Below are 13,644 nucleotides of genomic sequence, written 5' to 3'. Positions count from 1 at the left end.
GCGACAAATTCACGAAGGTGACAAATTATGGATCCGGCTTGCGGTATTTTTACGAGTTAGGTGTGACGATCATTGATCATGCGCTATTATGCGCTAAGAATGCTTATAATGCAACGTCATCAATTTCTTATATTTCGATCGAGAGGTGATCAACGTTGGGAAACGAGATTGATTCTAATGGGAAATATTCAAAGGCGAATAAACGAGTATATATATATATATGTATACTCTAATATATCTACAGGTATCTATGTGTTTCACCGATACTTTCGCTTTATCTTTTTTTTCTTCTTCTTTTTTTTTTTTTTTTTTCATTTATTTAATCACATCGAGGCCAATGCCTGATACTTTTTCTCTTTTTTCTTTTTCCTTTTTTTTATTATTATTAACGAAGTCGACGGTATTTATATCGATAATCACGTTCAACGAACGAGCAAGAAATCGTAATCGATTCTAATAAAATCTTATGCATATTCCTAACGATATTTACGTAGGTATATATATATATACATATATAATATATAAGATATGCAGAGTGCGTTTCGAAGACATTGCGCTAGGTCAGCCATTCGATCGTACAAATTACGCATTCGATTCGAACGCGTTTCTTATATCCGTGCTCCCTTTCTGCCTTTCATCCTCGTAACCATGTCGATCATACCGATCAGACCGTTCGACAGGTATTCGGTATAGTCTCTCTTGACTATCGTTGGTATCGTGATCCTTTCACTTTTCAATCGTGCCATAGTATATCGCTCTACCCTTTGAATGTCTCTCGCACAGCTAGAGTACCTAACTATCATCGGAAAATATTAAAACGATAAAATCGCGTTGCTTAAAACCTTATAACGAATCATTCGGAGTTAATAAGATATAAACGTTAGATAGATATGTAACCGAACCGTATGATTAACTAGGAATTTATCTGGCCGTATAATCTAAGTCCATAGTGAAAACGTATGGGAATTTCGTACGTCGAAAGTCGTTGCTCCCTTATCGATAAGGGAAACGTTTACAGTAGAGGGTCGAGAATGACGATCAGAATGAGAACGTTAGAAAAAGAAATAGACGAGGATATAAATATGAGGATAAAAAGAAAACAAGATGGAATTCGTTTGGCGGATCTTCTCACGCGCCTTAACAGCGAGACGAGTTCTTCCTCGTCGTTGGCGTCCGAGGCAAGAGCAGCGATTTCTCTTCTTAATCGCGACGTATGTCCTCCGGTCTCTTCGTCCTTGGAAATAAGAACGTTCAATGAGCACCATACGCAATCCTCGATAACCCCTTTGATTAGAGGAATTCAGCAAGAAACGTCGAGACGGCGCCAACCATCGTCGTTAAAGAAAAAGCGGTCGAGTGAGGAGTTCTAATGCTCGAATGCCAATGCGCTTATTTATTTCTAAATAGCATAACCGTACGGTCAGACGGTGTCGACGGTTATGCCAATCACCGTCCTTCTCTCGTCTATACTTAATACGCATGCCGACAACGCGGTTTATTCGTTGAAACGATTAAACGATCTTACGTTTCTCCGATCGTCTTAAATGTACCTACTACTGCCACCAAAGGATCCTTGCTTCCCTTTACCACTCCATCTAGACGACATTCTTCTTCATCGTTCTCGACATTCGTACAATGTAAAACATACTACATATTTAGTTTTAGTTTAAAACGATTACAACTAACGTACCTCGTTAAAACGAACGAAATAAATCGAATCAGGTCTAGTGTCTTTTTAAAAAGTCTTCTTTTCTTATTATACAATATATAAGCATGTATATATATCTCTATTTATCGTATCTATATAAAACCAACCAAACAACCAATCAACCGTGCTGGCATTCCTAAATGTTCTTGTAAATCATTTTTCAACCAAGTACGCTGCCACATTAGGTCCACCGGCGTTCCGTAATTACCACCGCTTACAAACACCAGCTATTTTATTGTTAGTATTTCAGTATCGTCGATAACATCGCGAGCAATTAAATCAATTATCAGAAAGGTTCCGTCCGTTTCTGGTTTTAGAACGACTAAAGCGCCCTGCCAACGAACGAGTTGAATGCTGCTGTTGGCAGGTGGATATCGTCCATGATGTAGTATTATATCGTGAGAAAATATGCGATTAATTTCCTGCTCTGCGAGTTACCGGCGCGCGGTCGATATACGAGCCGCAGAAGCAAGAACCGTATACGTCTGCGCGATGACACTACGTTAGAAACACAACCATCCGCTGCTATTCCATGTTTGCCGCTTTGACGTCGTAAACATTTGTCCAAGATATTCCACGAATTAAATTTAATATCCATTTACTTTACAATTAATTATACGCTTCTGCAACGTTTCTTAAATTTTTTCCCCTTTTTTTTTTCTCATTCCGTCGGATCGGTATTTGAAATCGGACCTAGAAAAATCAAATATTTTGTCTTTATGAAATTAATCCAAACATCTAATCTCTTATGTTGGGAAATTATTATATTCATAATATAACCTTATTAGAGAGGTATCGAGATAAGATATTTACGAATTCAATGAAAAGGGCAAAATCGACAACGTCATATAATATAAGTAATTCGAAGAAGGGAAGAAGAGAGAGTATATATATATATAATAACTATGGTAAAACTGTACAAGGCCATCGTCGATCGACAAACTTTTGCACGTTGGAGATTATGAAAGGATTTCATTGTAAATTCACCGCATGCCAAGATAAAACAGACAGTTCTTAATTTCATTCGTGCGTGAATAATGCCAAGTTAATGCCACGGAGTGGCATATCTCGAAGTTCAGAATAATTGACTCGAATCGAGCTGTATTCCACGCGAAAGAGATTGAGAAAGAAAATTAAAACGACAAAGAAAAAGAAAAAGAAAAAGAAAAAGAAAGAGTGAGAGTAAAATAAGAGGATTATGAAAAGAGCTTTCGTAAGTGGTTTCTCTAGCATCCATTTTCCTGATTATGAATGAGACTCGACGTGGCGCGCGAGTTACGCGAAGAATTGCGAATAATTTTTCGTATCTGTCGGTGAATTTAAAAGGCCTTATTGACTAGGAAAGATAATTTTGTATCGATTCTCCTATCACGAGATTTGCAATTTTTACGATCCTCATCGCGAACGATGTCTTTGTCGTTGTCATCATCGTCATCGTCATCGTCATCGTCGTCATCGTCATCGTCGTCGTTATCGTCGGGCGTCGTCTATATTACCAAGGCCAACCGGTACATCTATCGCAAGAAGATAGAAACACGATGAGTTACCCGAGATGCAGGTCGGAAGAAAAGATGGATGACTCGTCTTGGCTATTTAAGCCATTCAAATAGCCGCCGTGTGTGTCTCATTAGGCTCGTTGCACGACGTTTTCGATTATTATTTAATTAACGAGCATACCGAACAGTTAAATCTTAACGTAAATAAGAATCTATATGGTACTTTAAATACATATATATATATATACACGACGCGTTTATAACTACCGAATAAAAAATTCCCCATACCTTTCCGGAAAGTAAATAAGATAACACACATGCCTACAAGCTTATGCAAACACTTTAAGTCTTTACATAAATCGTATGTGAGGTGAAAATGGCCGATTTCGCGATCTCCTTTCGATCTTTCTCTTCCTCCCTGCTTTTCTCTCTCTCTCTCTCTTTTTTCGAGCATGCTAACAAGTCGAATTTACATCGATTCCGACGTAGTAACTCACCGATAGAGGACGGTTACATGGAAAAGGCGAACTCTCGAAGGAGAGTCCTCGTGGGGATGGTGAGAGCTCGCGTGGCCGAGTTGTTGTGTCTTGTAATCGTACCGGAATGTCACGGAATTTAAGAACTCTTCTCTCGATACGGGTAAAACACCCGCGCCCCTATCACAAACACCTCCTCTTATTCTTACCTCTTCTACTTTTACTTCGTCTCTTCTCGTCGTTGCCACTTATCGAAGTAAAAGTAAACCTAAATGAGACGAGAGTTTGCAGCCGCATTTGAACGTCGCACGAAACGCCTTGTTCGAATGTTCGAACAGTTGAACGCAAAGCACCACGCGGCGTGTCGGGAATGCGGAAAGAACGAGAAACTACTCTTTCTCTTTCTTTTATACTTTTGTATTTCACGTACGTATACTTAAGTATACGCCTATACAGATAGTTACATATGTATGAATGTAAGGGGTGGTGTGTGCAGGGGGGGAGGGTTGTACATACATAGATACGATGTCAGTAATTCGAGACGATGCAATGCGGTGGCTCTTCGGAAAACCGCGCAAACTGACCAATACGGTTGCTTGACAGGCGCACACGCTCTAGGATCCTCTCCAAGGGGTAGATTGTATTTGTTCTTATCAAGATTCAAAGGCTTCCTCGGTTAACAAACTTCCAGCAACCTCTAAGGTTACCACATTCGCGACCGTATATAACCAATAAATGTACTCCGTCCTTCCTGCCATCTCTTCTAGCTCATCTTATTAACGCCTTAATGTTCCACGAAATAGGACGTTTTAAGTATTTTATGAACTTGTTCTGCGTTCCTAAGAGCTATCGTTTCGTATAATTCTTCCTCTACGAGAGAGAACGAGAGAGAGAGAGAGAGAACTATTTGTTAGATTTGCTCGTATCATCGATAATTCATCCTTTTCATATTACAGACCGTATCAATTCTTTTCATTTCCCTTCGAGCGTGTAATTAAAATATGCTTATATAACGCAATATTAATTATGGTTTCTTTTGTTTCTTATTCCTYCCYCCCCGCCACATCCCCCTACTCCTCGCCCCAGCCTCTTGTTTCTTTTCTTTGGTAAATTTCTTTTTAGTTTACATACAATCTTCAAGATGTGCGTAATGAAAAATAACTTTTCATAAAACGAGAATTATGTATTTTTTTTTGAATTTGTCTTTTTTTTTAATCGACAATTACACGAGGTTTGATTTATTTCATAAATTCATTTTCATCATCGACATAATATCGTTCGCTGTGAAACTAATCAGCGAGTCATTCATGCAAAATCGTTACGGTCTTCTCGATACTTTCTCCATGTTTTTTTTTCTTCTTCTCTTTTTGTTTTTTTTTTCTTCGATTGTTTTTAAATGCTATACGACACCAATTTATGTGGACACGCCCTACAACTCTGAACATAAATTTTCATTTTATCCTCTTTTTCAGACTGTTTTCTGCTGACTACTACCAGTCGCTATGGAATCCTCTCTTTCTCTCCCTCTCTCTCTCTCTCTCTCTTTTTCTCGATGGTTTAATTTTGTGTCATATATGCAACGCGTATACCATCCTCCGCATCGAATTTATCCGTGGTTCGGCTATGTATTCCAGCCGCAGCAGCAGCTCGATCTTCTCTGCGGTCAGAGAATATTCTCTTTACGATCGAGAAATTGAAAATGCATTTGCATCTTCTCTTACGGATCTTAAAGTTACCTTTGGGATTTAATAAATAAATAAATAAATAAATAATGTATGTATGTATGTATATACACATTTACATGAATACGATCTTTCGAATATTACAGACAATTAGATATCGAAGAAATATCAACCATATGATAATCCTTTTCTTTTCTTTTCTTTTCTTCTCTTCTCTTTTCTTGTTTTTTTTTTTTCTATAAGAAAAGCGAACGTATTGAACGTTTAAGGTGATATTATGATTCGTGAAAAGTCACGATCTTTAACTCCTTAGGATACCACGTGAAGATAATCTTCTTCTTCTTCTTCTTCATCTTCTTCTTCGTGCTAACGACTTTCCAAGAACGATCTAAATCATGAGTAAAACGTTGAACTTTAGCGATCGTTTATTGGCACTGACGCTTCTTTCAACGTCCACTTTAATGATAGGTTTATGACGTTACCAAAGATAATAACCGACGACCTTCCTGTAAAAGAGTAAAGCATCGTCAATGTTGTAACGTAATTGTTACTTTCCTGCCTCACACCTTCGAGATAATCCATCCACGGTAATATTGCCTTCTCGATAACGTTGCGTTTAACACCTTCGCATAATCACAAGTAATAGTTAGCTATTTGCATTAACGCAATATTACTTTATCAATACTTCACTAGGATGAAACGAACGTTAAGGTCGCAGTTAACGAGTTAATAAAATTTTCTTCTCTGCCGTTTCTCACGCGTTCAAATCGTTTTCTTCTTCTTCTGATGCTCCTGCTTCTTCTTCTTCTTCTTCTTCTTTTTCTTTTCCTTCTTCTTCTTCTTCTTCTTCTTCTTCTAAATATCTTCGAATCGCTGTAATGTTGAAAGATTCACGACAATGAAAAATAACAGTATTTTGGATACTTCGAATATTCATCTCACTATTAATAGATAACGGTGACTCAATTTCAGACTAGGCGTTTCCTTGACTCCGCCTTTAAATGTGTCCCATCGAGTCATCGTACTTCCCATTGCTATCGTTAACTTTCCAATTGAAGGTATAATCGTTAATGAATATCTAAAATAATTTTACTATACAAAATTTGATGAACAAAATTAAAAACGAAAATTAGCAAGAAGATTCGACATGTCTACAAATTATATATTCCAACTGTCTAATCTTTAAAAAAGAAAAAAAAAATGAAGCTTCCTTCGTTATAGTACAAAGTATACAACGAATTCCGAATTCTAAGCATCTCAGACGTTTCAGAAGTTAATGACTAGCTGTTAAAAAGCTTCGCACGTTACGAGCTGTTGACTGACAATGATTGCAAAAATTCGACTTTTCGTAGCTCGATTTTTATTTAAAACGAGACGACAAAATTACTTTAAATCCTAATATTATACGTATATAAACATTATACATATATTATAATACATACCGTTTTTTTTCTCGATAAACAAGCTATTGCATTTATTACAAAAATAGATTCAAAAAATAAAAAAAAGAAAAAAAAAAGAATAGGAAATAAAACACGAAATAAAAAAAAAACCAACTATAATATAACGCTCTAACGTGATGATTTGTATTCGATCAAAGCCAACGAACACACGCAAATCTTTTACGGTAGGTCAAGATCCACCTTGACTAGTAGAAGGTAAGTATATTCTGGGTCAAGCGTGACTCATTGGCAACGTGCTTAAGAATCGCAGTAGGCATGGCTATAAATTTCGCAGTTGTATTGACTCAGCTACGCATCGACGATTATTAAAAACACGTTAGAAAAGAAATGAAATAACACGAAAGCAACCTATGTATAACTATCTTTCAGCTTTCACACGACTCAAGGTTAGCGCTTGGTTGCTATTACACGACTTCGTTACGCATGATGGACGAAATAAAAGGTACCGCGATGGAATGCTATATTGATTATGGTTCGTTAAGAGGTATCGTGGAAGGTAGCCGCGTTGATTACCGACATTACATCGGCACACAGATCATTTTCCTAAAGCGAGAAGAATCTTTCTCTTTCTATTTTTTCTCTCTCTCTCTCTCTTTCTTTCTGTCTTTCCACGTTGAACCGAGATCGCAAGCGATGATTTCGAAGAGGTTAAAAGAGGGCGATTCGAGGAAGGTCTTTGCGGTCAAAGCAATTCTTCAGAAGGAAATCATCAGCATCAGTGTGGCATAAAATAGCAATGGGATATCATTACCGATGCGACCGGTCTCTCTCTCTCTCTCTCTCTCTTTCTCTCTTTCTCTTTTCCTCTTTCTCTCTCTTATCCTCCTCCTCTTCTTTTTCTTCTTCTCCTTCTTCCCTTTCTCCTCTTTTCTAGTCACCATCTTGGCACTATCTCACACATTCTCGTCCTTGTCTTTTGCACGAATCGTTACGGATGCGTGAGCAATATCAAATTCTTTCTATGATAGGGTAAGTATCGTTATAGGAAAATAACGATCGTGTCTTTAGCAATCTAAAAACAACCTCCCTGTCGTTCAACCGCTTTGGACAGGATAGAAAGTTCTTCTTCTCAAACTTCAAGAAATAATATCAACGTACCGTTCGTTACTATAGTCTACAACAAACGGTGAATGCGTTCCTTAGAAAGTTACCAGGAAAGAAACGAGTCGAGCGATATCGTTACTAAGAGACGAGGACTTATGTTAGCATTTGAGAATAAGTATTTGTGGATCCTAAGAATGTGGTAGTGTCCGAACGTGTCTCTTCGAAACTATGGCTCTTGATCTCTTGGAACTCTTGGCTTATCGCTCGTTGAACTTACTACGGATTCCTTGGAAACAACGATCATCGTGGGAATATTATTCATTCATTTGTTACCGTTCTATATATTTATTATACTTGACAGGCGTCGTTAAAATGATTGGATTTGATTAAATTTTATACGAATAGATAAAATGTTATCATTAAAATATCATCTATGGCAAAGATTATCTATATTTGTATTTAAATTTGGAATTAAAAAGTATAAATATTTGAATACACCAAGATCAGAAGTAACAGTTTTTATTAGAGGATTTGGACAATCCAATATACTTCTATCAAAATCAATGAAAGTTGCAATACTTGGTGCTAACAATGAGACAGGTATTTACTATCATTTATAAACAATAAATTATAATATACTAAATAACAAAAGTGTGTTAATATATTTATTATATTGAATTAACCTATAAACAACGTATTATTCGAAAATCGTTCAACATTATGTTAAAGGAAGATTTTTGTCCCTGCTACTCAAACGATCCTCCCTGATCGACGAGATCTCGCTATACGATAAGGAAACGACCGAGTATCTCGCATCTGAGCTCAATCACGTTGACACGAGATGCAAAGTCACGACGTATCCACACAACGAGGAATGCCTGACGCGAACGCTGCAGGATGCAAAAGTAGTCGTAGCTTTAGCTGGAAAAAATCTTCAAGGCGAATCGACACCAACGGAATTACTCGAGTCAAACGCCGAGATCTTGTCGGATTTACTACCGAACGTCATTAGAAGCTGTCCTCGGGTAAGCGACCAGAACGACCACGGGGAGGAAGATAGTAACAAAACTGACAATCTTAATTACGATGCAAATTGCTTGCCGAGCGTGCGAGCATCTTTCTTTCTCTCTCTTTCTTTATCTCTTTCTCTCTTTATCTTACTTTCTTTCTTTTTCTATCTTTCTCGAGCAAGGATACTTCTCGCATCTTTCTTGCGATAATTCCTTAAACGACGTTGCATCGATGCGTTGGTGAGATCGCGAGACGATTCTACGAGCCAACGATCTCTTTGTCGGAATATCTTTAGTACACGTCCTTCCATTTAAACGTATACGTGTATATGTAAATACTTATATGTATATATATCACTAAATACGTATATATGCAAACATTACCTATACAAACGTAGCTCACTTATCCCTATGTAGAACCTCTGACATAAACGTTAGATAAGATTTATTTACTCATTCGATTTCTTCGACTTTAATCGCATCTCGAGATAAAGAAAGAAACAGAGAGATAGAGAGAGAGAAAGAAAGTGTCAGAGATTTATTCGATTAACATCAAGATTTCGATATATCACTGAAGAGTGGGAATCTCTTAAACGACGTATGCATATACATAAATAATATCAATCGTATCCTGCTAAACTAATTAAAATCATGAAGTAAACTATATACAGACATCTTTAATTCTTCCTGGAACAAATCGTCCCTACTATTATACCTTTTTTTCACTTCGATGAAACCACTCAAATTGGGCGTCCGTTTTAAAGTGGATTGAGAGCTCGGATCGATTCGTTACTCGTTTAAAAAAAAGATTTAAGTGTAACCTTTTTAACCCTCTTTGACAATCGATAAAAATTCTTTACGAAGGAACTATCAACTCCAGTTTGAAATATTATCAATTAGTATTTTAAAGGTTGATATTTTTGCTCGATTTTAAGATACATACATTTTGTTATAATAACGAATATAAAATTCGTATTATAATGATAATAAATGTTATATACTCGACTTGATTTTTCATTAAAAAACAAAAAATTGATTTGAATAATATTCCAATTGTATAAATAAATAAATAAATTATTTTGTTCTCTTGTTTTTTCTTAAATAAGAAAGAAATCGATAGTAGATACGATTGAACGATACGATAACACGAGCGACAATTTATCACGCGTGAAAACGATTTGAAAGTTTTTCTCGTTTGGTTTCGTGAAAAAAAAAAAGAAGAAAAAAAAGGAAACAATTGCTTCGTTTCCAGTAAGTCGGCTCTCGGCCAAGCAAAACATTTTTAATCTTCTTCTCGCTGGTTGTGTTTATCCTACCAACGAAGGCGTCGTACTCTCTAACGTCTGGCATTTTGCTTGTGAAAAGATGTGGTCGGCAGCGAAAGTACGTTGTACAGCCGAATAATGGGCAGTCTTCGTGTTTTATGCACGACCGAACATCATTTCTTATGTATAGCGGTTGGCCTCGGCTTTTAACGCCCTCGCAGCTTCATTAATTACGCCAAAGCTGTTTTCGACATTCCTCCACTACGACCGACGGTGTCTCGACAAGGACAAGGATGTCGCTCGTCGATCGTCTTCCATTTTTCTTCTCCCTCCCTTATCTTCTCTTTCTTAACATTTCTTTCTTTTTTGTTCTTTTCTTTACAAAGCCCGTAATGCATGACGAATTTCTCTTATCCTTTTTAACGTGCCTTGTTGTTTTCATATACGCGAGAGAAGAACACGTACGAGTTTTATTTTCAATTTTTTTTGTTTGTATTATTAACGCTATCAAATAACCGAGATTATTTGTTAAATGTTTCGATTCATATATTTCCGCATTCCAATAGTTTAGTTCTTCGTCTCGTATAATTTACGAGATATAGTAATAATTTATAAATATTATTTTATTTTATTTTATTTTATTTTAATTTATTTTATTTTATTTTATTTTATTTCTAAGCCAATATTATATAAGTAGATCGTTTTCGTTATTTCGATAGTTTTTACTCGATACATTTTATAATTAACGAATCTTTTTGTATTTTAATTACAGGCAATGTTAGCAATTGCGATGTACCCGGTTAACAGTTTAGTACCCGTGGCAGTAGAAATGTATAAAAAAGCTGGAATCTATGAATGTAAACGTCTTTTTGGAGTGACCACTCTCGATTGTGTAAGAGCAAATAGTTTAGCAGCAGAAATGACGGGTATAGCACCGGAATGTGTCGTGGTACCGGTTATTGGAGGATGCTGTCCGTGTACTCGCATCCCTCTCTTCTCTCAAATGACACCACGCGTCAATTTATCAATGGTTATTGATTTTGATAAATATTCAACGAGCAACACACAAGCCGTATATACTTATACTAAAGTGTTGCGGTATCTTACGAGAAAATATACTATTTGAAAGGCTCTTAAAGAAAGTAATTGCTATTTTAGCAAGAGATGAAGAATCTAACCAATTCCGTGAGAAAAGCTGACGAAGACGTTTTAAAAGCCAATTGTGGACGTAACGTTTCGATTTATGCGTCGGCATTTGCAATTGGTAGATTTTGCATTTCGCTTTGCAAATGTACGCGAAATGATGAATGAAACATTACGAGGAAAAATAACGTGTACGATGATAATAATTAAATGATTTTATCATTAGCGGTACGACAACAAAGAGGAGTAATAGAATGTGCTTACGTTCGTTCTTGCGTGATACCAGAAGTTACGTACTTTGCTTCACAACTCGAATTAGGTCCAGACGGTATTCAGAAGTATCTTGGCATCCCACCTCTTAACAACGACGAATGTAAACTCTTGCTCGAAGCTATACCTGTTTTAAGAGAAGCTATTAATCAAGGCGAGGTAATCAATAAATTCGAGTACATTAGATCCCGGTTAGTATGTTATGCGATAAAAAAAATCTTGATTATTCTCGAAATAATTTACTGTTAGTTCATGAATGCACATGGATTTTAAATATAAATATTGTAAAAATTCTTCTTTCCCGCCAATTATTCTTAATAACATAGTGGACAAAAAAAGAAAAAAAAAGAAACAATTACGAAACAGAATAAAATTAAAGTAATAGCAATATCTTAGGCACGTTATAAGAATTCACGTTATACAGGAATCTACCGTATATATTTATAAGTTTAAGATTATTAAAAATCATTACTAATCATTTATCCTATTTGTTTGTAGACTTTAGCTCTTGGATCTAAATCGATATCTTCGGAAAAGTGTCCCGTTTATCCTGACGTTTGTCATCGTGCGTTCACCCCATCACACATTCGTCGAATTTGATCGAGATTTTTGTATAAATGATTGTAAAAAAAAAAAAAGAAGAGACACAGTATACGTAACTACTAAATGATTTATCATTTATTCCGTTATTTTCTAGACACGCGGTAACTGTAGCAATCTCATTTGCGATATCTATTCGAATTGCGGTTGGAAATGTCATGAAAGGAACGGTCCGTTTGGAAATCGATTCGAGCAACGTAGTTACGTGAAGAGATTGGTTGATGACGCTAGATGGGTACCGTAATGACACGATGATTCGTATTCATGTGTATATATATATACAATTGTATACGCTTAAAAGACAAAATGTATTCAGTATAATCTAGAAAAAGGTAACTTTTGCAAATTGGACAAAAATCATACACACGAGAACTTCATTCCGATTACATATTATACATTTTTCCCCCCATTTAAATGCTAACGCATTCCTTACATTTCTCACTAAAAATGCGGAACGCAACGCCTATTCCCGATATAAAAATGCAGAACGTAAATTAACATTCTTAATATTCAATAAAATATAAGCGATTTATTATTACAAAAGTGTTTTGCCAAACACGTTCCGTAACTTCACACGTAAAAACCTATTAGAATAGGCAAAAACATGATCGAGTTTTTCGCATTTTTCATATTTCTTTAGATTTTCGCTCTCAGTACTAACAACGATTAATATTTAATTTCATCTTGAAGACGTTCATCTTTGAAAGAAGGTATGACAAAGATACTTCTCGGCGTAGCTATCACAGTCTCAGGGTCAGTGCTCTTTCTTTTTTTTTTTCTTTCTTTCTTTCTTTCTTTCTTTCTTTCTCTTTCTCTTTCTCTCTGGATAACTTCACGTCCAGCTTGACTCCGCACGTGTGTATGAAAGACGCAGTAAATGACTTTTTCTACCGAGTCGCTTTATGCTCCTCGCGGTTTACGATTACACCATGTTCGTAGCCGCGCGTGTGCCCTAATGACCGTGCTTCAGTCCTTTTCCTTCCTCTGTCACACATGCATATTCTATCTCTTTCTCTCTCTCTCTCTCTCTCGTACACTTTTTCTGTCTCTTACATATACTTACTCTCCCCGTTTGAAGCAATCCTAAAAGACGAGCTCGTCGATTCTCCGGTTATATCTTTGGCTTCCTCCTCTTCCTTTCTCCTACCGTGGCCTCCTTCCTTCGGAATAGTTATTACCAATTGTCATTGCAAAAGACGCGGGTGGTAGCTCTCTCAAGTGATTTACAAGCATATCGACCAACCGACCGTAGTACCAAAATGAATCCCTTCGTTTCTCTTCCATGACACAAACGTCATTCCACTTAATTATACTGAAATATATTTTTCTTCTTCTTCTTCTTCTTTTGTCTTCTTCCTTTTCATCTTCTTCAATTTGTAAATTTGAATAAAAATATAAATTACATTTGAAATTTATAATAAATATAAGTAAGTGTGTTTTTACTTATATAAAATAGAAATATAGAAAGAAAGAAAAAAGAAAATATT

At 36.3% G+C, this 13,644-nt stretch overlaps 1 protein-coding gene across 1 annotated transcript; it reads left to right on the top strand.

Moving 5' to 3' along the window:
* Positions 1–1,031: 1,031 nt before the first annotated feature.
* On the top strand, positions 1,032–12,401 carry LOC106793632 (malate dehydrogenase, mitochondrial-like). The gene is made up of 8 exons (XM_014760746.1): positions 1,032–1,211; positions 8,349–8,469; positions 8,599–8,894; positions 10,917–11,174; positions 11,303–11,435; positions 11,514–11,716; positions 12,056–12,112; positions 12,255–12,401. Exons 1-8 carry the CDS (start codon positions 1,032–1,034, stop codon positions 12,399–12,401), a joined length of 1,395 nt encoding a protein of 464 aa, XP_014616232.1.
* Positions 12,402–13,644: the final 1,243 nt, after the last annotated feature.

This window comes from Polistes canadensis, unplaced genomic scaffold, assembly GCF_001313835.1.
Source record: "Polistes canadensis isolate GaletaPanama2010 unplaced genomic scaffold, ASM131383v1 scaffold_1, whole genome shotgun sequence".
In the NCBI taxonomy this organism is placed as follows: Eukaryota; Metazoa; Arthropoda; class Insecta; order Hymenoptera; family Vespidae; genus Polistes; species Polistes canadensis.
This window is presented reverse-complemented; position numbering and strand designations above follow the sequence as displayed.

What these genes read in the sequence shown, in the direction of transcription:
- LOC106793632 (XM_014760746.1), top strand. Translation starts at nt 1,032, where the DNA reads ATGACGATCAGAATGAGAACGTTAGAAAAAGAAATAGACGAGGATATA. An exon ending in TGGTGCTAACAATGAGACAG is followed by an intron (nt 8,470 to 8,598) that starts GTATTTACTATC and finishes ATTATGTTAAAG; the next exon opens with GAAGATTTTTGTCCCTGCTA. An exon ending in CACGCGTCAATTTATCAATG is followed by an intron (nt 11,175 to 11,302) that starts GTTATTGATTTT and finishes TTGCTATTTTAG; the next exon opens with CAAGAGATGAAGAATCTAAC.